Raw genomic sequence first — 27,295 nt, 5'->3', positions numbered from 1 at the left:
CCGAACCTCCCACAGTCAAAAACTTGTACCCCCATATTCACTGGGATCCAACCTGTTGGCTTGGACCCCTAACTAGAACTGCAAGCAGTTATGCAGGGGTCCAAGAAGTGTGCATTTTGCCGGCACAACGTGACAAGAAATGTGCATTTCGCCGGCACAACGCGAAGCATGTGTTCAAAACGCTCCCCTGAACCTGTGGATACAAAGGATTTGACTGTGGTAGGAGTAGCGAGAAGTCAGTGTAGCGTTTTCGCGGCAAAATTTTGTAGAAGATATACAATTTCCTCGTTTATTGCGCCCCCTAATGGCGAAATTTTCCGAATTTTTTTTCGAACGACATTAAGGTTAGCACCAACATGTGTGTAAAATTTGGACTCGATCCGATGTCTAATTTTGGATTTCTTTGGATTTTTGATATTCCACGTCTAATTTAGCTAATAAACCAATATTCAAAACGCTACCGTTTCGTCGTCGAAGGTCGGATCAAAAAAGGTGGTCACGAAATGTGGGAGGAGTAGGGAAAAAACTGTTTTGCGGTTTTCGCGATTTAGCGAAAAATATTCATCGACGCAAATGGGCAAAATTTTCCGAAGACAATTTTCCTTTTCCAAATAACTCCCGCCCACATTAATAATTCTTGGCCTTATTTTCTATATAGACTCGGGATTGCCCCTTGATGGTTTCCCTCGGGTTTGAAGAACATTCCCTTCGGCCAATTAGAAGATATACAATTTCCTCGTTTATTGCGCCCCCTAATGGCGAAATATTCCGAATTCTTTATTGAACGCCATTAAGGGTAGCACCGACATGTGTCTAAAATTTGGACTTGATCCGATCTCTAATTTTTGTATTTTTTGAATTTTTGCGTTTCGACGTAAAACGTAGCTAATAAACAAATATTCAAAACGCTACCGTTTCGTTATCGAAGGTCGGATCAAAAAACTGTCAGACGATTTCTTTGCGTGTGCGTCTGAAGATGTCGTGTGCAAAGTTTGGTGTCGATTGGTCAAGAAATGTGGGAGGAGTAGCGAAAATACAGTTTTGCGGTTTTCGCGATTTTGCGAAAAAAAAATATGGACGCAAATGGGCGTGGCCTAGGCCAAAAGATGCAGCAGACTCCAGTGAATATGTGGGTACAAGTTTTTGACTGTGGGAGGTTCGGTGTGGGAGTTATAGCCCCAAACGCATATTCCTTGGTATAGCACCACCTAGTGGCCGGCATGTCTGGATTTGGTCGTCTGCGTAGTCCGAACAGACCTGGATCTAGTCATGCAATTCGCGTGTCGGCACCATTTACGGTTTGGGCTGTGGTCGCACTTTTAAGGGGGTTAGTATAACTAGAACTGCAAGCAGTTATGCAGGGGTCCCAGAAGTGTGCATTTCGCCGGCACAACGCGACAAGAAATGTGCATTTCGCCGGCACAACGCGAAGCATGTGTTCAAAACGCTACCCTGAACCTGTGGATACAAAGGATTCGACTGTGGTAGGAGTAGTGAGAAGTCAGTGTTGCGTTTTCGCGGCGAAATTTTGTAGAAAATATACAATTTCCTCGTTTATTGCGCCCCCTAATGGCGAATTTTTCCGAATTTTTTATCGAACGACAATAAGGTTAGCACCAACATGTGTGTACAATTTGGACTCGATCCGATGTCAGATTTTTACTGTCAAGTTGTACGGTTTTGTTTTGGTTTTTTGGTGAGTTTTTCAGTTTTGTTTGGTTGGTTTTAAGCACTGTGTTTTTCCCCAACTCGAAAAGGATGTTACACTGAAGGAGTTCTAAGGGCTAAGGGCTAAGGACTAAGGGCTAACCGTTGCAAACCTTTGGACTTGTGCTCTATATTCTAAATAAAAAGGAAAAAAAAGAGGAAAGACCAAAAACGGAAACAACTGTTGTCTGTCCAGTCCTTGAGTGAAACCCAGTGCCTTCAGAACTCCTTCAGTGTAACATCCTTTTCGAGTTGGGGAAAAACACAGTGCTTAAAACCAACCAAACAAAACTGAAAAACTCACCAAAAAACCAAAACAAAACCGTACAACTTGACAGTAAAACGCTTCCGTTTCGTCGTCGAAGGTCGGATCCAAATAGTTTCTAACGATTTGATTTCGTGTGTGTCTGAAGATGCCGTGTGCAAAGTTTTGTGTTGATTGGTCAAGAAATGTGGGAGGAGTAGGGAAAAAACAGTTTTGCGGTTTTCGCGATTTAGCGAAAAATATTTATAGACTCAAATGGGCGTGGCCTAGGCCAAAAGAGGCAGCAGACTCCAGTGCATCTGTGGGTATAACGTTTTGGACTGTGGGAGGTTCGGTGTGGGAGTTATAGCCCCAAACACGTTTTCCGAGGTATAGCGCCACCTAGTGACCGGCAGGTCTGGATTTTGTCGTCTGCCGTCACCTCACGTACCTGGATCTAGTCATGCAATTGGCGTGTGTGCACCATTTACGGTTTGGGCTGTGGTCCCACTTCTACGGGGGAATAATAAGAAGAATCCTTACAAAAACAATAGGGATCCAACCTGTTGGCTTGGACCCCTAAAAAGAAAAATCCTTACAAAAACAATAGGGTTCCAACCTGTTGGCTTGGACCCCTAATAATCCCTATATACTCCCTGGAACCGATTTTGACAGTATCTGCATATTTTGTTGAAGATTTAATAGCTTTTGAAGGTTAATTAGTAGGCCTAAGTAGGTTGAAGTTCCTTAGCCTTTCCCCGTGAAAGCGAACAGCTGTTGTTCCGTTCCAAATCAGCTGTCCTCTGCCGCACCGTTATATAAGCCGCAGAATCGAAAAAGAAAAAAAAAGGCACGTCTTATAGTCCGAAAACTACGGTAGTTTATATAAAGTGACCACATGGAAAGGACTATTTCGTAGCCCCTCTTTTAGGTACGAGCTCACTTTGTCATGGCTGGTCGTGTTAGTCCTTCTCCTATTCAGAATTGTCACTTTCACTCTCCTCCATGTTTTTTTGTGGAGCTCTGTGTTGATTCTGTGGGACTACACCACACATTGTCTACAGACTATGTATGGGAAACACTGCCTGTCTATGAGCGTTATAACAAGCGATGTTGTATGAAATCCACCACACACCTTCGCGTTGTACTACAGGTGTCTGGAAAGCCATCCTTCAATCGGAATTGGACATTAAACACGTCGCCGCTCAGATGGAGCGTCACCATCCCACACACATCGTGGCGTTATACTGCAAGTGTCCAAAAAGCTCAACTTTCTCGCGGACATCGCAGTCCACCGCTGCCTGGACAGTGTTCCACAGGTCCACACACACCGCCCAGACAGAGCTCCAAACCGTGCCGCCGGTGCCCCTTGGTCTTGACTCCAACCTACCTCAGAAAGGGCACTCGGACATCAGGCAAAGAACTCGTTGCGTTCAGCAAAGGGGAATGTTCACATTGTGTTTTGGAAGAATTTACCCCTTTTCTGGGGTGTGGGACTTATTTCAGTTACAGTGATAAAGTTGTATAGATTGCTATGTTGTCGAACATATGAGACAAATGACTAGCCTGGCTCCACCCGCCTAAGTACTTCTGCTCAATTAAAACTTCCCTTCAGTACTACGTCTGGGTCTGAGGTATGTAAGGGGGTTTTCTCAATCCAAATTGTGTGCGACCAATCAACGAACAGAGGGAGTGGCTGAGAACAATGACGTTAAAGTCAGCTCTCGTTGACGGACATCTTCACGCACAGTGTTGGTTTGTTTACAGCATGCACGCAACGTAATTCCCGGCCAAACGTTAGCGATGGTAATGGCAGATCCAGAGTGGCACTGGGCAGATCCAATAGTTTTAAACTTCAACAGACATCCGCCTTCAAGTGAGTTAACCTTCGTCAATTGAGTGGGTCCAGACTCTCTGTGCAAATTAAATGAAGTACGAGAGTCTGGTAGGACCAGGCTAACAAATCACTTTGGCAAAATAAAAATGGTTTTGGGTTCACTGAATCTTTAAAGGTTGGGCATTAGTTTTCTGTAACGGGACACCAATGCCTTTAAACATTTCCGTGAATGTACCACAAAATCCAACATTAATGACAACTCTCAAAAACAGGAGTATCGACCAGATTTTTCATGTTTCCTTGACAACTCCAAAACAACATGCTCAACCCCCACTGAGGAATATGTTCCTTTCAGCTTATTATAATGATAAAAACAATAGTGCTATTATCAATAAACCACTCCTATCTTCTCACTGCTGGTAACTGTGGTGCGAGCCAGAATGCCCCCCCCATCGTGGTTTACTAGACGTCTGGAAGAAAAGGCCTTGGTGAGAAGACATGACCAGAGTCCACATGGCCGAGGAGTGACAGCAGAGGTTTCCTCACCGTTGGCGGCGGTCAGGAAGCACTTGTTGCTGCCGCGGGCCTTGTTCGTGAGGTCCTCCGTGATGTCCATGTGGGTGTGGATCTCCTCACGCATCTCCTCCAGTGCCGCGTACAGGTCCGCCTCCCAGAACTGCTTGTCCAGGCTGTCAATCAACTCGGCTAGCTGCACCTGTACAGCGGGGGCGTCAATGTGCAGAGGAGGAGGAAAACAGAAGAAGAAGAGCAATGGATGAGAACAAGGATGAGAAGCAAGGAGAAATTAATGGAAAAAAGCCGTCTAAATCCTGATTTACATTCACTGTGTCTATCGGGTGAGCAGACACGACGAGACCATGGACCTACGCACGTTTATATGTTAATCTGACCAATGAAAGGCACTAACTGGAAAATCAGAACCACTGGTGCCAAGGGATGCATATGAAAAAATAAGGACCCCAACTGAACCAACCTGAAGGAATGCATTTAGGATCAAGAAGCCCATCATAAAGAACGGCTCAATAAGGATGAAAGACCCGAGGCAAAGAGAAAGCTGTGTGTACCTTGGTGCTGTAGTACCACATCGTCTTGTCTTCCTTGTCACCATCCTCCTCGCTGTCCAACATGCAGATGAGGAGGAAAGAGGAAACAAGGAGAGAGGAGACAGAGGACAGAGGGAAGAGAGATAGGGGAGGATTAAAGCGGTAGCAGGGAAAAATATGAAGAATAAAACAGCAGATGGAGGGAATGTAGAAATGGAAGAGACATGAAAACATGAAAAAGATTAACATTAATAACACCATTTAAACCATAAAACTTCCAAATCCTTTCATTCATTATTGAAAATGTACAGCAGAGCTGGGTGATAAATCAGAAAAAAATAATATCATTGACTTACTGAAACAGCCAAACTGAACCCTTCAATCTAATACCCCACTGCCATCGTGAGACTAAAGTGTGCCAGGGTAATCACAATGAGAGTAGCATAACAATAATCCCATATGCGGTCCAGAAGCATTATTCACAATAATTGCTGCTGTATAAACATATGGCTTAAACACAATGAAATTAAATCCCATAAATGCATCTTTTGACTGCATTCTAAACGAAGGAGGCTTATCAGCACAGATTTAAAGAAATACAATGGGGCAACAGGGTAGGCTGTGCTTAGACATTGGAAGACTTAACAAAATAGGATGGAATAGACTCAGAGAATTAGTCCCCAAGTTGAAAATATGCAGTTGTGATAGAACACTTCCGGGTTCCTTCCAAATAGTATTTTGAAATTTACCTGGATCATTCGAAAAACCTTCATATGACATCTGGATGAACAACAATGTCATAGGTAGAGGGTAGTTAATATATAACAGGCACAACCCTTGTGATCCCGTTGTTAAACATTTGGGGTTTTCCTGTACTTTCATAACAACAATGTCAGTCAAGCATGGCTAGTTATTCCCCCCAATGTCCACTAGGTTTCATGACAGTACTGTAATAATGTTTTATCATACAGTTTCATGGCCACGCATAATTATATTAAAGGGTTTCTTGAGCTTACAAAATGAGACATTTATGCAAGGCTGTTAAGATAATAGGAATGACTCATGGTTAATAACAGACATCCTATTGCAGGATTGATGGTAAAAAGAGGAAAAACGGAACAGAACTCTTTCTACAGGACTGGTCTTACCTGTGCTGGTCTGACTCTGGCAGATTAAGAGGAAACCAAGAGCCATCGAGGCACAAAACTAAACCCCTGAATCCAGACGCTACACACAATTGTTAGCCAAGCAATTTAAAAAAACAAGTCAGAGCTCCTTGAGATTGCTTGAGATTCTAATGCAACGTTTGTAACAGAGACCAGAGTGTAAACCAAGAGCGACACTAGATCTTACACAACGATGCGGCGGTTAAGGAACCAGTACTTCCGGCGGTGGCGGTCGAAGCCCATGGGCAACTGGCGGATGTACGGCCGATTCCTCTGCACCTCGGGCACGCAGTCCACCACGCCGGCCACCTTGTGCGCCACGCACACCTCGCACTGCCACTCGTCCTCCGGCACCTCCTGAAGCGGCGGCTTGACGCACTCCAGGTGGTACACGGCCGAGCAGGTCTCGCAGCACAGCAGGTCGCCCAGCCGGTGGCACACACGGCAGTGGTCGTCGTACGCCACTACACCCTCCGACATCAGCTCCTCGCGCGCGACGTTGGTGGCCAGGAACTGGTCCACCAGGAACTGCAGCACCTGCACCTTGCTCTCTAGCGGCTCGTATGGGTACTCCTCGCTCTCCTGGCAGGGCAGCACGTGGCGGTACTCCCCGTCGCTCTCGCAGTATGCCCGCACCACCTCGGGCCACGTCATGCCGTCCACGAAGTACAGTGTGGAGTGCACAGAGTCCTTGAGGTCGGCGGGCCCGAAGGTGGTGCTGGAAGTGTCCTCCTCGCGCAGGATAGCCTTCAGCAGCGAGGAGTGCGTCTCCGCCAGCAGCATGCACTGCTCCTGTCCCGCCAGCGCCGCCGCAAAGTCCTCGAAGCGGAAGGGCGAGAGGCGCAGCACCGAGCCAAAGTGGCGCAGCACCTCGTAGACGGCAGCAACGTCCAGGAGGCGCGCAGCCGGGATGAGGAGGTCCTCCGAGGACTTGGGTAGCTCCAGGGGGGGCACGTCCTTGGCCTCCAGGATGGGGGAGCGGGGACGCGGTGCCCGGCTCCTTCTCCGACCTGAGAGTAAACCAGACTTAGGAGATGTCTCTCTGCGTTTCTCTGTGTAACTAACATGCAGTGGGGTGTGAATGCATGGCCAATGAACCTGTTGAACCTGGTCGATTGATCAGCCTTTACAATTGTTTTGGGGGATCATATTAGCTGTGTTGAGCGAGGCATGATAAGCTTACCTAGGTTTCAGAAAGGTAAGTAAAAGTCATGGGTTGTTTACTTCGTCAGTCTTGCAAGTAGTCTGCAAAGGGTAGCAAAAAGTATGCATTCTTCCTATAATAAATACATTAATTTGATTGAGGGCAAGAATCTCTCTCAAGTTCCCTGGACAGACGATACCCATCAAGAGAAGTTCACCGTCACTTTTGTTGGCAATATCGAAAATAAGTATGCATTCCTATACCGGCCTTGCAATTACTTTTGTATGCCAACACTCATTTAAAATTGTCACGCAATATAATAGTGATTAATTAGTCCAATTCAACCTCAGAATAGTAAGTTAAGAACTAGTGGCAGATCCACTGAAGAGAGCAACAAGTCAGTGAAGAACATCTTGGAAAGTAAAGTAATGAGTTGCAAACAAGCTGGAAACCCAAGGCATGTAATGATTCATAGGCTATATGTGTGTGCATTTGGTTATTTCCATTATTGATAGATTTCATCAGTGTGAATAGCTCAACGTGAAATTTGGGCAACTGACTAAGAGATTGCATATAGACAATTTGTATTTAAATTGTTTTGTACATACACATTGTTGGTGATTTGAGTTGGCAAGGCTACGGTTAATGATTGAAATAGAGAGCTAAATCGATTTTAATTTAAAGGTCCATTCAATAGCACAAATTTCCACGACTGCTATGAAGAACATGAGTGATCGCCATGGTTACGGTGTGGTGATGGTAATGACCGGCAACAGGTGAATTAGAGCGGCTCTTTCAAACACAAGCAGCGCGCTGCCCACCTGTCACGAGGTGGGCAGCACACATGGAGTTATACACACACACTATATAGTTTCACCACACGCACTGTATGATGTGCAACACGCACGTGGGATACATACAACACTGGTAAGGTACGATTCAAGCGGCATTCCCAGGGTTTCAAGATTTTCATTAATTTAAGTTATTCAAGCGCAGCGTTTTCTGCACCATTTCCTAACGACGTCCTTACGAATGACGAAATGTAGTAAAATATGACGGGACATTGAATACTTTTTTGTCTGCAAAACAGTTGTGTAGAGATTAAAGGTGAATGAAAAATGTCATCTCTTGAACGGACTTCCCTCTCGGTTACGACACGTCAAGAGCACCTGAAATGAGCTACTAAATGTTTCCGATAATTGTCCAAATAGTTTGACTAAAGTGTCTTATCTGTCGAAGCCTACCCTGTGCGGACCGCAGAGAGCACCGTGTACCTGCCGGTAAACAAAGGCCGAGAGCGGCTCCATTTTGAACAATGCGGGCTGCTGCTCCGTGTGAACACACACGGGCTCTAGAGGAGCCCTGCGGCGGGGGTAGGGCCACCTGGTCCCCGTACCTGGAGTACTGCCGTGCGTACTGTGGCTCCTGAAGCTGCTCTCCGTGCCGTAGCTGGCGTCATCTTCCTCCGGTAACTCCTCCAGGTAGTCCGAGTCGTTTCCCAGGGCCTCCTCTTCCAGACCCGACGAGCGGTTTTCGTTTAAGAGCTCGTCTTCTTCCGACCGGTAACTGATATTATCGTCCTCCTCATCGCTGTTGTCATCGTAGACCACCTTGGTCTGAGGCCGCCTCACGCCGCCTCTGCCCCGGGCGCCCCTTCCTCTTCCTCGACCGCCTCGACCCCGCGACGGCGCCGCAGCGGCTCCAAGTTTCCTGCGCCCCCGAGAAGAGTTAAAGTTCTCCCTTCCAAGCATCTCTGCATCCACTTCAACACAACCACCAACAACACCTGCACCCCGACCCCGGCCGCGTCCCCTGCCCCTGCCCCGGCCCCGCAGACCCCTACTCCTGCTGCCTCTAGAGCCGCGCACTGGCCCGGGCGATCCCTCCCGCATCCCCGCCTGTTTGGGCGGCCTTCCTCTTCTCCCCCTCATTGTAGGAAACAGTGTCTTCTTTTCCGCTTCAATCTCGGTGGTGAAGTAGCTCAACCGAACCGAAGAAAAAGACTATCCGAAGGAAAAAGACCCTCTCCTGTCACGGTCTGAAAAAGACCCACCAAAGCCCCGGTCCCAATTTGATGCGGAAAGCTTAAAGCGAATGGCCGGCGTCCCGCTCAGGTCGCTCTGACGCCATCTTTCTTCTCGCTCTGAAACACGGCGGGCCCGACGGTCACGTGACGCCATCTTTCTTCTCGCTCTGAAACACGGCGGGCCTGGAGGTCACGTGACGCTCTCACAACAGACCGCGGTATCGCATGAGAAACGTTAATGACGTTAGTATCGTTATATCAGAGCAAACCCGGACCGATACAGCGGCTTATAGTCGCCAGCCTCGTTATTGTTGGCTTTCAAATACAGTTCGGGGTTATTGTGAGGCTGAAGATAAGCTGTCCGAAATGGAGCGCTTCTTCTGACTTCAACGATATAAACCCTATTTAGTTACAAATAGCGATATAAAGTTTATAACGTTCTTTGTAACTAAATAGGGTTTATAATATAAACCCTATTTAGTTATGAAAAAGGTAACACAAATACATTAGTTAATGAGTATTATCTTTATTTCTATCATATCTGAAAATCATTTATAGCGATTCAAATTCATAAACATGGTGAGAATAGTGTAGTTAACTTATGAACATGAATACAAGTGTAGGCTATGTTAACTAGCTAGGTTTAAGTATTAAGATGTTAGATATAACAAGAGGTATTCAGATGAATTGAACACAGTAAGATATTGTAACGCTATAAATATGTAGAAGTTTGATTAATAGTTAGAATAGATATCACATAAATTAGTCAAGTGGAGGTCGTGCGTTTTCGTGGCCGAGTGGTTAAAAGACGATGTACTACAAATGCTTTGGGATCTTCCAGCGCAGGTTTGAATCCTGCCGACAACTGTCGTTTTTATTGGTCAATCAGGTAATGTTTTAAATCAGCAAATCACATCTGTTAGAATTTGACATTCATACACATTTATAACGACCCAGCTTCAAATCAATACTTCAAAATCATTTAACGATTCTGACTATATGACAATTTTCCCTTTTCAGTCCCTTGTTGCGTTTCATCTAGTCTTGTGATTAACACACACTATTTGAGAAATCACGCATCATTTGAAAAGGTAGGTAAGGTATAGTTGCTTTAATTTGATCGCTACATGCTCATTTTTGACCAATCAGGGATGAGTGTCCCTGATTGATCAAAAATCCTTTTTGGTTCGGGAAATCATGTTGGGTGAACAGCGTTGAGAAATGAAACAAGGGGACTTCTATTCATGGTTTAGTTTCGAAATTCTGCTCACTTCCACTGGGTTCTCTCCAACAACTTTTGAACTTCAAAGGCTCACAGCCAAATCCTCCTTTCCTGCACCTGGTCTAATTAAGTATTGAACGGCAAGGAATGGAAAGCAGACATGAACAGTTTATTAAAAAAAGAACCAAACAGATTTGACGACGTTCTAGAAGATCTTGATGACCTGGATGCAGTACTGGCCCATCTCCTTCTGCCTTCTCAGGGTCTGGATCTCCTGCAGACTTCCCTCCAGCTTCCCAAGCTCAGAGCAGAATCTCACCTGGAGGGGAGAGACAATCAACCTTGCTAAAGATACCCGTTGGCTCACATCTCCACATCCCACGCCCTTGAACCCCATACTAGTGGATCACCTTCCTCACAGTAGGATGACTTTTGATTGACAATTTCCCCCTAATATGCAGTCCTGGTATGAGCTGCCCCATTCATACATATTATTCATTATATTAGTATTCATAGGCGTCGCTGGGGACGAGTACCCAGTTTGTCAAGATTCATTTCGTACCCACCACTAGTAAAAAATTAAATAAAAAAATGAATTATGGATTATTACACGGCTCTTATCAATGCTGTAGACTGCTCCATTCACTTGCATGGGCCTTCCCAACGTTCAGCTGTCAATTTATTTATTTTTTTATTACACAGCTCTTCTCAATGCCGTGGAATGCTCACATCCAGCATATTTGACCGCCGTCTAGGAAAGTGGATTTTTTTCCCTCCGATTCACGTCATCCGTATCACTCCGCAAGTAGTCCGGTAACTTATCAACCCCAGCGTATTCGGTTGCTAAGCGACTTCGGCAAACTAATTCTCTGCTGATCAATGCTACGAATGATAACAAATACATTGTAAAAAGACACTGTGAAGTTATTTTTTCGTTTTGGCAAGTAGCCAATACTAATAATACCAATACTCTTCTTTGGCTGGGATGGAATGATGAGGCATCAGACAATCAAGTAATTTTAGCCTGAATACATAGGTAAAAAGCACCAGAGCAGGTTGCTAGTACCATGGACAGTATCAGAGCGATAACCTGTTGAACTAAATGGATGTAGTAGACTACACCACGGGATGCATCTGCAGACCACTACTAACTTAATAAAGGTAAGGCGCGATATTTATTACTTAAGATTTGCAGGTGCTGTGGTGAGGTCTTTTGTGTTTTTTGCCCTCAAGTGGTCGGCTTTCTTAACTTGCAATCGTTAGTCGGTGGAGTCAGTCTCTTGTTGACAAAGTGACTTTTGGGCATTCTTGCTTTGCTTGAATTCTGGAATAATTGTGGGGGAGAGTGCATGCGTTTGTCAGAATGCTTGATGTAGGCTAAATTGGATGGAATGCATGTTGTGAACTGAGAACAGCCAGCTCATGATTGGTCCGATGCTTTTTGGAAACGTTTTCTTCATAAAACGTGCCAGACAGATTTTGTATACATTTTATTCCTTAGTAATTAGCTACATGGGTATGCCCATGCAGTATGTATCTTTCAGAACCTTTCTTTACCTGCACTAAAGAGAAAAAAAGAGTGCATCCTCATTGTACCCAGCACTCATTGTACCCAGCACTTCCAAAAATGTGTATTACACACCGGCACACCTGGAATTGCAGTTCTAGGCACCATATTTAAAAATGGGACCACAGCAGTATATTTGAATCAGGCCTTACCTAGACAGAATGTTTTTCCTATTTCAGCTCATTACAACAGTGTTAACAGTAGTGTATAGTGCAACAGTGTTCTGGGAAATTGGACCCGTTTTTCAAACTTGGCTTTCATTTCTTCGACTAGGGGTTCATATCACAGCCACCTTCCCACCGATGGATAGGGGAGGGTTAGGTTACCTGGGATCTGACGAAGATGTGGAGGTTCACCAGTAGGCCTCTTGCCTCGGGGGTCATCACCAGCACTGTAAAGTGGGCGTCCAGCAGCAGGCACACCCAGTCCATGATCTACACTCACAGGGCAAAACTAACTCTTAGTCGTCTCACTTACTGCAACAGCGTTCTACCATCTAAAAGCCAGATCTGTTGTTATGAATATTATTCCATTGGTACAGACCTGGGTCAGAGTGGGCGCTATTGACTTGTCCTCCTGCTTGAACGAGTCTTGTGAATACTGCAAGTAGAGGAAGTGCAGGTACTGGAGAAACAGCTGGGAGAGAATGAGAGGACATCATTAAAACATGGATGTCAATACTTGCCTCGGATTGTAAAGCAAAAGAATAATAATTAATCCAAACTATCATTGACACACTGGATTCATTGATGGTCCAGCTGGACACTTGGAGGTCAGTGGAGGGAGACGAGAATCCATTAAACCAGAGAAACAACCACAATGAAAATGACAATCTGCTTTGGCTGCAACTTGTCATGGAATGATGGTGAGTTTAACATTTGATAAAGGAAAGTTATCGGTTCCAGCCATCCTTTCAGAAAGGCTCTGGCTCAGAGTGAAAGAAAGATTGCTAGGTTCTAGAGTTCATATAGAACAGGTTCTGGATTACAAATCAAAAGGACATAAGGGAGTACAGCTTCAAACATCTTCATATATTTTAAATCCTGAAAAGAGAATCATGGAAAAAGTCGGACTATGCCGGTTCTTGTTTCCATTGGTCAATTGGAGGATCAGCCCTGACCAATCAGCCCTGAGGCCAATGCTCCGGTGTCTGGTGGAACTCTCAACAGGGTTCAGAAGAAGAGCTCACCATGAGCTGTTGAGGGGAGAGGTCCTTGAGATGTGGGAGCAGGAAGGCGTCGCTGTAGGGCGTCTGGATGACCTCGTTGCTGCAGGGGGTCGTTAAGAACGCTTTGGCACTCAGGACTTCCTCTGCTCTTCGCGCCAAGGCAGATCTATAGGCAGCTCTTCACTATGCTGTATGAAACCTATACATGTTCTCGACATGGATTAATAAGTATTCAGTATCTTCAATGCTTGGGACATGTGAAGTTCTAAAAATGTCACCATCTTTTATAGAAAACTTAACTATTTAGAGACCAAAAAAGGTTTTCATTGGCTAGCTCAATCTGTCAGTGTGGACCACCAACACAGCTGGTAACACGTTGACCAGATATCTACATATCTGCGTGGACAGAAAGACAACCCAGTGAACCAGCAGATGTATCCACATTCTTGGACCATATTTACTTAAAGAAGCTTGTAATAAAGATAGTATTTGGCAATAAGGCAGAGTTTTAAACCAATCTTTAGAGGATACAGAAGGACAGCTTTGTGAACTCCTAGAGGGCAGGTGTGGATTGGTGGGCTGGAGGGCTTCTCTGGCTCTGGTCCTCCTCCCGTGGAGGTGAAGCCGTTCCGCTCAATGCCCCTTTGAGGGGCGGAGTGCGTCTCCATAAAGGACAGGCTGCTGGGCTCCAGGCAGGCGGTCTGCACCTCAGCCTCGGGGGCGCTAGACACAGAGACCCTTAGTACAAGCATGTTACCAACCAGTTTGAACAGGAATATAAGAGCCTTTTTCATTCAACCAGTGGCCTGGGAACATGAATATTAGACATTATTGATTGCAATAATACAACTCAAATCCAACTAGAGACACAGCTCCATAGGGAGGATGTTATTGTATGGCACAAGTGACATTGCCCGTGAAATAAGGTGCTATTGCTTCACTCTGTTCACCAGGTGTCCCTGAGACATCGCACACACACAAACACACTAGGGCTTTGTATTCGAACGAATATTAGGCAGCCCTTAATATTCGAACCTGTTATGGGCCGGCCAAGAGAGAGAGACGCGGACAACCCGACGCAGTCTATTCATAATATTGTAATGACCACTAGGGATGTGTCGGTCGCGACTGATTCGTTACAACGAACGAATCCCGAACGTGAACGACAAGAACTGGTTCCCCAAAACAAGAAGAACTGGTTCTTTGATTCTTTTTTTTTAACATCAACCAAACATATGGTCACGTAAATAAAATATACAAACGAACAGATCTCCGTCTCCCCGCGACTTATATTGATTGAGTCTACAACTTCCTCAAAGATTCAGCCAATGAGAGGTAGCAATGGTGTTGGAATGGCACCTGGGTAAACCAATGACAAGGCGGTACCGTCGAATATGCGCGCTTTCTCTCTCTGACGTATCTTGGGTCATACCATTCGACTCATATATCCCCCTACATTTTTTCGAAAATAGACTTGACCTCCATCTGTTTATTGGATAAACACATTTCCCAATCCCAGGAGTCTTTGCTCCATTCTACGTCAATTTAAGAACAAACAAAGAAATTAAACTGCAGTTCGTATTTTTTATTTATGACCATGCAAGTTCTGTAATGCCTGAACAATGAAGAATTAAATGTAAAGTAAAATAAAATTATAAATGTAAAACCATGAATGAAATATAGAGAGTAAGCAAGTGGTATAAATATTGGTGGGATGTTCGACATACTATATAGCAGGCATCTCCAAACGGCGGACTGCGGTCTTGACGGTCCTATCCGGACCCACGACCAATCAAAAAAAAAATTATTATAAAAAAAGTTTTTTTATTTTTAATTTTTTTTAAGATGTAATCTGATGTAACGAACGAATCAAAACGAACGAATCAAATAAACGAATCGTTATAGTGAACTGAACTGAAAGAACTAGTTCCCGGAAAATAATCATTTTGCCCATCCCTAATGACCACGGAAGAGGCAGTGAATGAAGTATTGCTTAGACAGCGATTTATTAGAAACCAAAAAACGTTGGAACAAGCAAGTATGGTAACCATACAAGCTATGGTAACCATAGCAACGCCGGTAAATAAACTTCACGAAGCCCAATTCAGGTCTTACTGAAGGCATTTAATGGTAAAAATATTATTAATAAATATTCGAATATTAATAAACTTCGAATATGATTTTTGGGCAAAAGTCAACACACACACACACACCTCGTAGAAGGGGGGCTTCTTAGAGGTTACCTGAGAAAGGTTTTGAGGCAGCAGCAGGTGATGTTCTCAGGGACGTCTGGGAAGGCCTGCAGGCAGAGCTGAGCCAGGAGGTAGTCCCTCTTCTCCAGGGCCAGCAGCAGCAGCTCGGGGCACACGCTAAAAATTGACAACATTTACCTTTTCATTTCCTTTTTCTGTAAACATTCGTGAGGTCCTCAGTCTTACCCCGGTCCTGGAGCCGTGGTACCGACCTGTGACAGAGGGAGCCAGTGCGGACTAGCGCGGCCAGAACGCTGGCCGGGTAGAAGGGGGGGTCGGTGGAGCTCCGGGACACAAGGCTGCAGGCCAGCTGACCTAGCCACGGATGGAGGTCCTGGGGGTCCACACGGGAGAGGAGGGCCTCCACCTCCCTCTGTATCGCCTCCACCGTCGCTGTCTGCACAAACACTCCATGAGGACCGGCCCGCCCAATCTTATTCCAAAGCACTCATCCTCATTTTAAATGAGAGCTCTGGTAATATGTTATATCACAATAATAAGTCATACATATTATTAATAGACTTCATTGAGTGTACATTTCCTTATAATCAAGTTATGATGTGCTTTCAAAACTAAAATGTCTACTGAAGCGAGTTATGCCAACTGAATGTGAAGTTTGCATAACAATTGAGGTTACTTTAGTCTTTTCAAACTACCGGAGCCAACCTCACCTCCACCAGCTCCAGGACGTGGTCCGCTAGCCCAGCGGAGGATGCTTGGACCGGTTTTGCTTTCTACATCCCAAGAAAACATTAAGGAGCATTATTAATTTGTTCCTGAGATCTGTCCACCATAGTATCCTAATGTCTTTTCACAAGCAACCGACAGGTGCATGTTGCAGCTCTAAAAGAGGGGCCTCACATTTTGGGATGATTCGATGGGGTCAGAAGGCGTTCTCTCATCTAGGAGAGAGCTCCAGGAGGGAATGCAGGCCGGCACTCTGGAATCTGAGGCAAAAAAAGAGGAAATAAAAAGGAATTTTTAGACCTGAACTGGGCTGTGCTTTTAACCGTTACAATGGTTAACAGCAATTTTATTAAGTTACTCAGCTTCTCTATTCACAGTTTAGCAAAAGGTACCCCCAGCTTGTTACGACATGATTCATCCTCCTGAGGCCTGGAGCCACGCAGGCCTCAATGAGGTTTGCATGGTTGAGCCTCTCTGGAGGCATGAGTGAGAGGCTGAGTCACGTAGACCCTAAGAGGCTTAACCCTGCGTTCACACCAAAAGATGCATTTGCTGCCCGAACGCGTTGACGCCTGAGTTTTGCGGCGTGTCAAATCAAGTTTTGCGGCGCGTCTAAGGTTTGCGGCGCGTCAAAAGTTGAAATATTTCAACTCGAGCAGCATTCGACGCGCCGCAAAATACGTGAACGCGCCCTTCGCCCGTGCCCGGCAGCGGGCACGGGCATGCAAAATTCCTATCTCAAAAAATTAGCATATCATGAAAAGGTTCTCTAAACGAGCTATTAACCTAATCATCTGAATCAACGAATTAACTCTAAACACCTGCAAAAGATTCCTGAGGCTTTTAAAAACTCCCAGCCTGGTTCATTACTCAAAACCGCAATCATTGACACCCTCAAGCAAGAGGGTAAGACACAGAAAGACATTTCTGAACGAATAGGCTGTTCCCAGAGTGCCGTATCAAGGAACCTCAGTGGGAAGTCTGTGGGAAGGAAAAAGTGTGGCAGAAAACGCTGCACGACGAGAAGAGGTGACCGTAGTCTGGAGTACAAACATTCAGAGCCACCGTGCACAGGCGTGTGCAGGAAATGGGCTACAGGTGCCGCATTCCCCAGGTCAAGCCACTTTTGAACCAGAAACAGCGGCAGAAGCGCCTCACCTGGGCTACAGAGAAGCAGCACTGGACTGTTGCTCAGTGGTCCAAAGTACTTTTTTCGGATGAAAGCAAATTTTGCATGTCATTCGGAAATCAAGGTGCCAGAGTCTGGAGGAAGACTGGGGAGAAGGAAAGGCCAAAATGCCTGAAGTCCAGTGTCAAGTACCCACAGTCAGTGATGGTCTGGGGTGCCATGTCAGCTGCTGGTGTTGGTCCACTGTGTTTTATCAAGGGCAGGGTCAATGCAGCTAGCTACCAGGAGATTTTGGAGCACTTCATGCTTCCATCTGCTGAAAAGCTTTATGGAGATGAAGATTTCATTTTTCAGCACGACCTGGCACCTGCTCACAGTGCCAAAACCACTGGTAAATGGTTTACTGACCATGGTATTACTGTGCTCAATTGGCCTGCCAACTCTCCTGACCTGAACCCCATAGAGAATCTGTGGGATATTGTGAAGAGAAAGTTGAGAGACGCAAGACCCAACACTCTGGATGAGCTTAAGGCCGCTATCGAAGCATCCTGGGCCTCCATAAGACCTCAGCAGTGCCACGCCGCATTGAAGCAGTCATTTCTGCAAAAGGATTCCCGACCAAGTATTGAGTGCATAACTGAACATAATTATTTGAAGGTTGACTTTTTTGTATTAAAAACACTTTTCTTTTCAATATTAAACAATAAAAGGCTTGAACTACTTCAGTTGAGTGTAATGAATCTAAAATAGAAAGTCTAATGTTTATCAGTACATTACAGAAAATAATGAACTTTATCACAATATGCTAATTTTTTTGAGAAGGACCTGTATATACTATATATAAGACGCCGAGAATTGGCGCGCTGCCAGCCGCTGTCACCGAGTGTGAGAGGAGAGTTGACGGAGAAGATGGCGGTTGAACTAAAATTTCAAAGTTAATACAGTTTATACCGGTAATACCGGTGTTGACACGAGCGTATTACTTGGTGTGAAAATGTCCACACCGCGGCAACCCTATTCCCTGCCTGTTAGTTTTGTTCAATGGTCACTTTTTGAATTCTTTAGGTGCTGGTAGAGGTGAGTGGCCTTTTGTTTGGTGTCCCATTTTTCTCCTGTTTTGGGCAATTAGTAAGCTAGGCTTACCCTTTGTTTTCTTTTTAATAAAACAGTTTGATTAAGGTTAGGGTTAGGTATGTTATTATGGCCCAGACTCACCCTGACGTATAACTTTTGTAATTGATATTCCTTTTACAATAAATCTTTTTGTTAACTTAGACTAGTGGGTCATTACATCACCTCTGCTGCCAGCACGCTTCAACTTCCCCAGGGCGGTGGCCAGGGAAGAGGTGGGACACTCGTAGGGAATCACCGTCAGACTCCTTCCGTGGGGAATGAACAACTTGCCAGCGTAACTCCACAGCTGAACCAGGGACAGAGAAACAAGAACACAAGCCAAACCTGAGATTGGATACTCATACGAGACTGAGAAATCCTCCTACACCCAGAGAGAGTGAGTGAGGTAGGTAGGTTTGGAGAACAAGACTGGTCGGGTCTGCATAGTCGAGAGCTGAGGTGATGTTCTACCAAACAGTCACTCAGCACCATCCAGCCAAGAGTTCACTTGACCAGCAGACAGGTCACCTGACAAGCTGACGGGTCACCTGCCCAGCTGACAGCCAGTTTAAAGCTGCACTAGAAGGACTTTGGTTTGATCCAGTTGCCAGTCATGAAGATCCTAAGTATCCTTTATTGTCCTGAAGAACAGGATTTCCTCGTTACGGTTTCTTTTCTTTATACGTTCTATGAAATGTGCTTAATAAAAAAGGTTCCTACCTGTCCATAGACTTTGCCTGGAATTTCCTTCCCAGCCTGGAGAGTCTGGAAGTTGGTATTCCAGATGCAAAGGAAGTCTGGGAAATCAAATGGACATGTAAATTTAAGACTTGTCAAAACTCAAAGTATAAAGTAATAGCATAACAAATAAATGTATGCAAAGTTACGTAACATCATGCGGATCAAGATGCAAAGATTGAACAGCTATTATTCAAGTATGAAAGCCTATTAGTGAAACGGGCTGTGGAGAAGTCTTCGGTTGGTTGCTCTCCATCTATATGTATCACTCTCCTGCTCGCTCTCGCCATCTCTTTCTAATCTTACCTAGAAGATATAAGAGCTGTAATTTGAGAGTAACGACAGCCATCCGTCAGCCTCAGTGAGTGAAATGCTCTATGATGTGTTTCTAGAGACCACCTGCCTCTGTGTGAGCCCATCTCAATTGTAGACCGAAGGGCGTCTCAATCATTCTATCGATGAATCTTGCGGATGGTCAAGAAACCAAACTATTGCTTTTAATTTTCCTAAAACTTTTAGCAGTACCCACCTCATGAACATCCTCAGGAGAGCAAAACTAACGCTCTCCTGCTGTCTCTCAACTCAGCCCCACAGACACTAACTAATATAACATATTAGAAGCATCATCTATGCTATAATCTGTTAGGTAATAATATAAATGAGTTATGATCCGTTAAGGAATTTAACTGCGTTCTTATATGTGAGGTACTGAGAAGTGTGAATGTATATGTAATATAAATATAATGTAATGTAATATTAATGTTATGTATATTTAATATGTATATGTAATACATGTAATGTAATATCATAGCTGTAATGTAATATAATGTATATATAACTGTTCTATTGTGTGAGGTACGGAGGAGTGTTTACTGGTGCCGGGTCCGGCCGCAGGGTGGGGGGCCCCCACCACGGCCACGTGGCAGTCGTCCAGGTAGATGGCGGAGGCGGCCTCCAGCAGGGCCCCCCCAACATGCAGGCCCAGCAGCTGGGTCCGGGGCAGGGGGGCAGCACCCCCTAGGGGCAGGGCAGGTGGCCCACGCATCGACACCAGGCTCTGGTAGACGTGGCCGTCGGGGTCTGGGGAGGGAAGGAGAGTTTTCAAAAAAGCCCAATTATAGGGGAGGGGCTTCATGACAAGGGGAGGGTATTGTAACGTTCATGCACAGAAATAACCATAGTCTTCGTCTTAAAGCAAAGGACGCGTTTCACCTCACAGAACACAAGGAGAACTAGGATGTATTAGTGCTGTTCTCCAGGAGCAGAACACACGCCTGGATGGTTTAGCTCGGGTAGGACTCTACTGGGATGGACCACTTCGAATTAGGGCTTTGACTTCGAACTACGTGATTCGAATATAATTCGAATATCAAAAAATAAATCAAAATTCGAACAAATATTCGGCAGCCCTTAATATTCGAACCTGTTATGGGCAGGCCAAGAGGAAGAGACGTCGGAGAACCCCACGCAGTCTATTCATAATATTGTAATGACCACGGAAGAGGCAGTGAATGAAGTATTGATTAGACAGCGATTTATTAGAAACATAATAAACCGTTGGAACACGCAAGACCGGTAACCATAGCAACGCCGGTAAACAAACCTCGCAAAGCCCAATCCAGGGCTGAATCCGAATACTCATACTTATAGTATGCATTTTGTAGTACGCCACAAATATAGCGCGTCCGAATGCTCAGTGTGCATTGTGTAGTACGGAAAACGTTTCCGAATACGTAATTCCGCCACAGTATACAACGGTAGGTCACTACGTTACCAGACTACGAGTCTGGTAACGAACGAAGAAGAGATGGCTGACCCGACACTACCAACAGCGGCTTAGAAAGACGTCATAGAAAGCGGCGAAAAACGAGACATTAAAAAGAGTAAAAAAGTAAAGTAAGTAATTAAGTAAAAAGAGACATTTTTAATTTAATAGCAACGATGACAAGACGGAAAACAGGTAACTTATCAAGGTAATTTTGCCGGCATCTGAGGGGAGACACGTCATCTCCAAACATCCGGTGGAGTTTCGACGGTGTTCGGAAGCGTTCAGAGGCGTTCTACGCATAGCTGTAGACCGTCAAGTAGTTACTGAACATAAATAGTATGTACTAAGTATTCGGATTCAGCCCAGGTATTACTGAAGGCATTTAATGGTCAAAATAATATTAATAAATATTCAAATATATTCGAATATTAATATTAACAAAAAAAACGAACTTCGAATATGATTTTTGGGCAAAAGTCAAAGCCCTACTTCGAATGCATAAGTACAAAAACATTGGATTGGGCTTCAGTAAGAATACGGTGGGGAGCATTTCTAGCATTTTGAATCTATTTACAAGTGTGTTATATTCTAACCCTCGATGTGAAACTGTCAATATGAAGCACAACACCATGTAGTGTTCACGAGGCCCCGGGCCCTTACACAGGCACAGGAGGCGGATGTGGCCCTCCTGGTAGCAGGCGGAGAAGCTGAGAGGGGCCTGGGCCTCTTGGGGGGCCGGCCCCTGTGGCTCCAGGCTGAACTTCTGTAGGCTGTTGGGTTTCAGTCTCTGCACGTACAGGAAATGACAGCTGTTCTGTGGGAGACGAGCACAGACAATCAGGACCGTAATCTAGTGAAACTAACGTTTTTCACAAATTCATTCGGTGAATGCCTGTAACAGGAAAGATGTGGGGCGGAAACAGATTGCGTAAATGCAGTAGAGGGGGAAAGACAGAAAAAAGGTAGAATGATTTTGGGGTTCATACTAATTTTAATCATACTAAAAAAGTAATGATCATTCCAGGAATATGGCTTGTTTCAAGTCCTGTCCCGGTATAGCACCGGTATAGTCATGAGGCGGACACCTGGGTTATTAAATCCTCAGGACTGGGGAGGACCTCTTGTTCTCTGTGGTTATGGTCTGTGTTACAGAGCTCACTTAGCATAAAGAGAATCTTATGCACAATACTACCAAGATTTAATAGGAAATGCAATCACCTGTTCTGTTGTGAAGATGACAAAATGCTGCGTCTCTGCTGTTACGGTAGCACTCCACCTAGCCAACCACAAGAGAAAGGCATCACCAGAATGTCAACAAACGTACTCCTTTTAGTGAATGCAAAACTATTGTTTACAAGGCTGACTTAAAATCCGGCGACTTCGGTCACATCTAGCCAGTACGGTTGCTTCCTTGCATCACTTCCTCCACAGATACAAAGAAGTATTGTCCCTCCAAATCAGAGGCCACTTGGAGGAAGGGTCCCCCCACCAGCACCACTTTCAGTACGTTCACATGCACAGCTTAATCCGATTAAGGCCATAGTTCGACTATGCTCCTCAATCGGAACACTGCAATTGTCCGAGTATACAGGTCCTTCTCAAAAAATTTGCATATTGTGATAACGTTAATTCTTTTCCATAATGTAATGATAAAAATTAAACTTTCATATATTTTAGATTCATTGCACACCAACTGAAATATTTCAGGTCTTTTATTGTTTTAATACTGATGATTTTGGCATACAGCTCATGAAAACCCAAAATTCCTATCTCAAAAAATTAGCATATCATGAAAAGGTTCTCTAAACGAGCTATTAACCTAATCATCTGAATCAACGAATTAACTCTAAACACCTGCAAAAGATTCCTGAGGCTTTTAAAAACTCCCAGCCTGGTTCATTACTCAAAACCGCAATCATGGGTAAGACTGCCGACCTGACTGCTGTCCAGAAGGCCATCATTGACACCCTCAAGCAAGAGGGTAAGACACAGAAAGAAATTTCTGAACGAATAGGCTGTTCCCAGAGTGCCGTATCAAGGCACCTCAGTGGGAAGTCTGTGGGAAGGAAAAAGTGTGGCAGAAAACGCTGCACGACGAGAAGAGGTGACCGGACCCTGAGGAAGATTGTGGAGAAGGGCCGATTCCAGACCTTGGGGGACCTGCGGAAGCAGTGGACTGAGTCTGGAGTAGAAACATTCAGAGCCACCGTGCACAGGCGTGTGCAGGAAATGGGCTACAGGTGCCGCATTCCCCAGGTCAAGCCACTTTTGAACCAGAAACAGCGGCAGAAGCGCCTGACCTGGGCTACAGAGAAGCAGCACTGGATTGTTGCTCAGTGGTCCAAAGTACTTTTTTCGGATGAAAGCAAATTTTGCATGTCATTCGGAAATCAAGGTGCCAGAGTCTGGAGGAAGACTGGGGAGAAGGAAAGGCCAAAATGCCTGAAGTCCAGTGTCAAGTACCCACAGTCAGTGATGGTCTGGGGTGCCATGTCAGCTGCTGGTGTTGGTCCACTGTGTTTTATCAAGGGCAGGGTCAATGCAGCTAGCTACCAGGAGATTTTGGAGCACTTCATGCTTCCATCTGCTGAAAAGCTTTATGGAGATGAAGATTTCATTTTTCAGCACGACCTGGCACCTGCTCACAGTGCCAAAACCACTGGTAAATGGTTTACTGACCATGGTATTACTGTGCTCAATTGGCCTGCCAACTCTCCTGACCTGAACCCCATAGAGAATCTGTGGGATATTGTGAAGAGAAAGTCGAGAGACGCAAGACCCAACACTCTGGATGAGCTTAAGGCCGCTATCGAAGCATCCTGGGCCTCCATAAGACCTCAGCAGTGCCACAGGCTGATTGCCTCCATGCCACGCCGCATTGAAGCAGTCATTTCTGCAAAAGGATTCCCGACCAAGTATTGAGTGCATAACTGAACATAATTATTTGAAGGTTGACTTTTTTTGTATTAAAAATACTTTTTTTATTGGTCGGAGGAAATATGCCAATTTTTTGAGATAGGGATTTTTGGTTTTTCTTGACTTATATCATCAATATTAAAACAATAAAAGGCTTGAACTACTTCAGTTGTGTGTAATGAATCTAAAATAGATGAAAATCTAATGTTTATCAGTACATTACAGAAAATAATGAACTTTATCACAATATGCTAATTTTTTTTCATTTTTTCAGATTCATTGGCCGAGGCATTTCTTTCTTTCTGTGCCCATTTCAACTAGTGGTAATAGAGCCACCGGTTGACCTCTTTACGTCACTAGCAACAACAAACTCAGGCGGCCGCAGCATTCGAGAAAGATGTTTACAGTAGACAGCTGTCAGTTCACTTCGGGTCCATGTAATTTCTCAGACGCTCCATTGTTCCGACCTCTCGGTCGTTTGTGGACTCCTCCAGCGGCAGAGCATCGGTAGGAGTCCGCATACGGCCGAGAGGACGGAACAATGGAGCGTCTGAGAAATGGACCCGAAGTTAACTGACAGCTGTCCCGCATAAGCAACAATCCCTTTCACCTCCGTGTCCCGTTTCAATATGGACTTCATAGAGTCAAGCCAAAGTTCCGACGCTCCATTGTTCCGAACCCTCGGTGGTAGGGCTGGGCGATATACCGGTTTTAAAATTATACTGGTATATTTTTGAAAGCGATATGTAGTTGAGACAATATCGCCATACCGGTATATAATAGGGGTGTGACGATACACTCACGAGACGAGACACGATATTCGGTTCACGAGAACGAGACGAGACGAGACTTTTAGAAAACTACAATGACAAAATATATGACTGGACCAACAGACTTTTATTTAACTGAGTTGCACATGCATTTTGAAATGTTTTATTATAACTCTTTACATGCATGAAATTGAAACTAAAACTAAATTAATTAATTAATTTAAATAATTCTCTTTTTTTCAAGTGCAAACAATATTATGTGCAAAACCAAATCAAAATTCTACTCTGTCAATACAGAGTGCAAATAGTGCAAACAGAGTCTGACCAAGTATGTCACTGACAACTTGGCATTGTCCATCTTATCAGTCACTGTACTGCCACTCATCATTTCCGCCGGGTACCCAAAATGCTGCCAAACAAATGATTTAAAAGTGGCGGGGGCATCTTCGACGGTAATACGGGTATTTTCCGACGTCATTCTGGACGTAGCAAAGGCGCATTACTGCCCCTACAGGCCACAAATAGAAGTTTGGATAAGTCACAAATCTCGCGAGACAGATTTTTTTAACCCAACGGGTAATATCGTCGAGTTTAATCTTGCGAGATCTCGTGGCACGAGATCTCGTCACACCCCTAGTATATAATATATATTATTTTGATGTTGCCTTGCGAGCGCTTTTTTATAAAGCCGGCCGCTGCTCTCCAAGCCTACAAACCATGTTCAGCTGCTCAATCCCGCCCCTTATATGTACGTAGCGTTCTCCCACCCACGGACGTTTCGCATCACAACAAACTTTGAACAAAAACATGGCGGACACGGTGGTAGAGAGTACTGAACCCGTAAAGGGACATGGGGTAAAAATAATGTTTTTAACGTTTCTCGTGAGCACGAGAAAGTATCTGGTGTGCATATCACTGTGTGTGTGTGTGTGTGTGTGTGTGTGTGTGTGTGTGTGTGTGTGTGTGTGTGTGTGTGTGTGTGTGTGTGTGTGTGTGTGTGTGTGTGTCAGTTTAGTGAAGTAATGATCGAGTCCGGTTGTGTGTAAAATAATGAAGCACCCGGCAAGAATCGGTGGCCGCTTCATTCCGACCATATTCCGACCTATAAGCAGACCCACTGCCGGTCAAAGGGAAGTGTGTGTTGCACCTAGGGATGTGAAGAATGTGTCGACTCAACGGTCGATTCTCGACTCGTGCTCTAAACCAGTGGTTCCAAACCTGGGGTCCGCGCCGCCCAGTAGGGGGCGCCAGAGATCGCAAGGGGGCTGCACAAGTGTGTCTGCGCTGAGGTTGTGACTTGTGAAAAAAAAAAAATCCACATTAAATGTATAAAACCCCAATAACATCCAATTGGATAATCGAAACGATGTTTAATGCCAGTTAAAACATATCATTGGTCCATATTTAAATTCATAATTATGTGACCTCTGAACTTGCGTAAGCAACCTTCCGGTCAGCTCGTGGGTGGCGGGCAATGCTGATTGTTTCCCTCATTAGTCAGCCTCACTTTACACAGAAAGAAATGTCCGTATGTCTGTACCAAAGAAGAAAACAAAGCAATATCTCGAGATACATCGATTTTGATTTTATGGAAGGACTGGACAGTTTTCGGCCAGAATGCGTCATTTGTGGCGAGAAGCTAGCTAATCAAAGCATGAAACAATGCAAACTGAAACGACACCAAAGAAAAAAAAAAAAAATTTTTTTTTTTTTTTTTATTATTAAAAAAAGATCACAGCACAATGCGCCAGCATAATCATTACTAGCGATTTTTTTTGCACTTTATTCTGTTTTGGGCATTTCCTCCCAGTGCAAATATGTTAAAATTAGTTGCAGAAAACAGTGTTCTGAAATGGGATCAATTAATAGTTTTTAAACCTATGTTGTGAGTAATATAAAAAAGAAAATATTTAAAATATTGTTGCAAGTGGTGTTGTTGCTGTATGCATCGCCTTCACATGGTTTTGCATAGCTGTACATGTCTTAAAGATATTGATGTGGATGGTTTCAACATTCTCATGCATCATAATTTATATTACACACACACACACACACACACACACACACACACACACACACACACACACACACACACACACACACACACACACACACACACACACACACACACACACACACACACACACACACACACACACACACACACACACACAGTGTTTCCCGCAGGATTTTTTTCAGCAGCAGTGGTGTGGTCCCCGAAGCCCTCTAGGGGGGTCCGGGGGCATGCCCCCCCGCCCGAAAATTTTTTGTACCCTTTACATTGGAATGCATGAATCTGGTGCACTTTGAGAGGAGAATATGCACTTAAATCCTATTCAAACAGTCCTGTGTATTGCTGTAGATGGGGTTATTGGTGTTGTAACTTTGCCTTTTGTGTCTTCATTTACAGATTTTTATATTTTTGTATAGTAATATTTAAACAAAAAATGCCACAACGCAAATATAATTTGCACAATTTATTGACAGATTTTTGCCTAATGCTTAAACACTAAACATGGTCGCTATGCCCAAAGCATAACTGTTTTTTAAGACACTTTGTTCAAAAATGTCCTTAGGTCTTTTCCCTGCATTTATGCTAATGACCACATGCTTACAGGCGATTAGCATAAATCCCTAACTAAAATACGCGATGAAAACAGATTTTATATGGCAATAAAGAACAACATCGGATCTAACAGTATGGATTAATTTTTTCTATCTTTCTATTCGGAACAGAAAATGATCATGTATACGCCTCATTCGGAATACAATTATCT

At 44.5% G+C, this 27,295-nt stretch overlaps 2 protein-coding genes across 6 annotated transcripts in view; both read right to left on the bottom strand.

The window, feature by feature from the left end:
- LOC130377423 (nucleosome-remodeling factor subunit BPTF-like) overlaps nucleotides 1-9,646 on the bottom strand; it is a 179,500-nt gene extending 169,854 nt beyond the window's left edge. For all 5 annotated transcript variants that reach the window (XM_056584552.1, XM_056584561.1, XM_056584572.1 and 2 more), the window contains exons 1-4: nucleotides 8,559-9,646; nucleotides 6,206-7,028; nucleotides 4,874-4,925; nucleotides 4,335-4,503 (exon numbers count right to left, since the gene is read on the bottom strand). In XM_056584552.1, coding sequence (XP_056440527.1) covers nucleotides 4,335-4,503; nucleotides 4,874-4,925; nucleotides 6,206-7,028; nucleotides 8,559-9,093 — 1,579 coding nt within the window. In that variant the 5' untranslated portion in view covers nucleotides 9,094-9,646. The remainder of the gene's footprint in view (nucleotides 1-4,334; nucleotides 4,504-4,873; nucleotides 4,926-6,205; nucleotides 7,029-8,558) is intronic.
- A 32-nt stretch (nucleotides 9,647-9,678) lies between these two features.
- nol11 (nucleolar protein 11) overlaps nucleotides 9,679-27,295 on the bottom strand; it is a 29,597-nt gene continuing 11,980 nt past the window's right edge. The window contains exons 5-18 of the mRNA XM_056584603.1: nucleotides 22,051-22,108; nucleotides 21,493-21,646; nucleotides 19,938-20,144; nucleotides 19,047-19,123; nucleotides 18,510-18,633; nucleotides 16,259-16,344; nucleotides 16,069-16,131; nucleotides 15,610-15,794; nucleotides 15,389-15,514; nucleotides 13,677-13,868; nucleotides 13,167-13,245; nucleotides 12,521-12,613; nucleotides 12,304-12,411; nucleotides 9,679-10,729 (exon numbers count right to left, since the gene is read on the bottom strand). Of these exons, the coding sequence (XP_056440578.1) occupies nucleotides 10,616-10,729; nucleotides 12,304-12,411; nucleotides 12,521-12,613; nucleotides 13,167-13,245; nucleotides 13,677-13,868; nucleotides 15,389-15,514; nucleotides 15,610-15,794; nucleotides 16,069-16,131; nucleotides 16,259-16,344; nucleotides 18,510-18,633; nucleotides 19,047-19,123; nucleotides 19,938-20,144; nucleotides 21,493-21,646; nucleotides 22,051-22,108 (1,666 nt within the window). The 3' untranslated portion in view covers nucleotides 9,679-10,615. The remainder of the gene's footprint in view (nucleotides 10,730-12,303; nucleotides 12,412-12,520; nucleotides 12,614-13,166; nucleotides 13,246-13,676; nucleotides 13,869-15,388; nucleotides 15,515-15,609; nucleotides 15,795-16,068; nucleotides 16,132-16,258; nucleotides 16,345-18,509; nucleotides 18,634-19,046; nucleotides 19,124-19,937; nucleotides 20,145-21,492; nucleotides 21,647-22,050; nucleotides 22,109-27,295) is intronic.

This window comes from Gadus chalcogrammus, chromosome 3, assembly GCF_026213295.1.
Source record: "Gadus chalcogrammus isolate NIFS_2021 chromosome 3, NIFS_Gcha_1.0, whole genome shotgun sequence".
Classification (NCBI taxonomy): domain Eukaryota; kingdom Metazoa; phylum Chordata; class Actinopteri; order Gadiformes; family Gadidae; genus Gadus; species Gadus chalcogrammus.
This window is presented reverse-complemented; position numbering and strand designations above follow the sequence as displayed.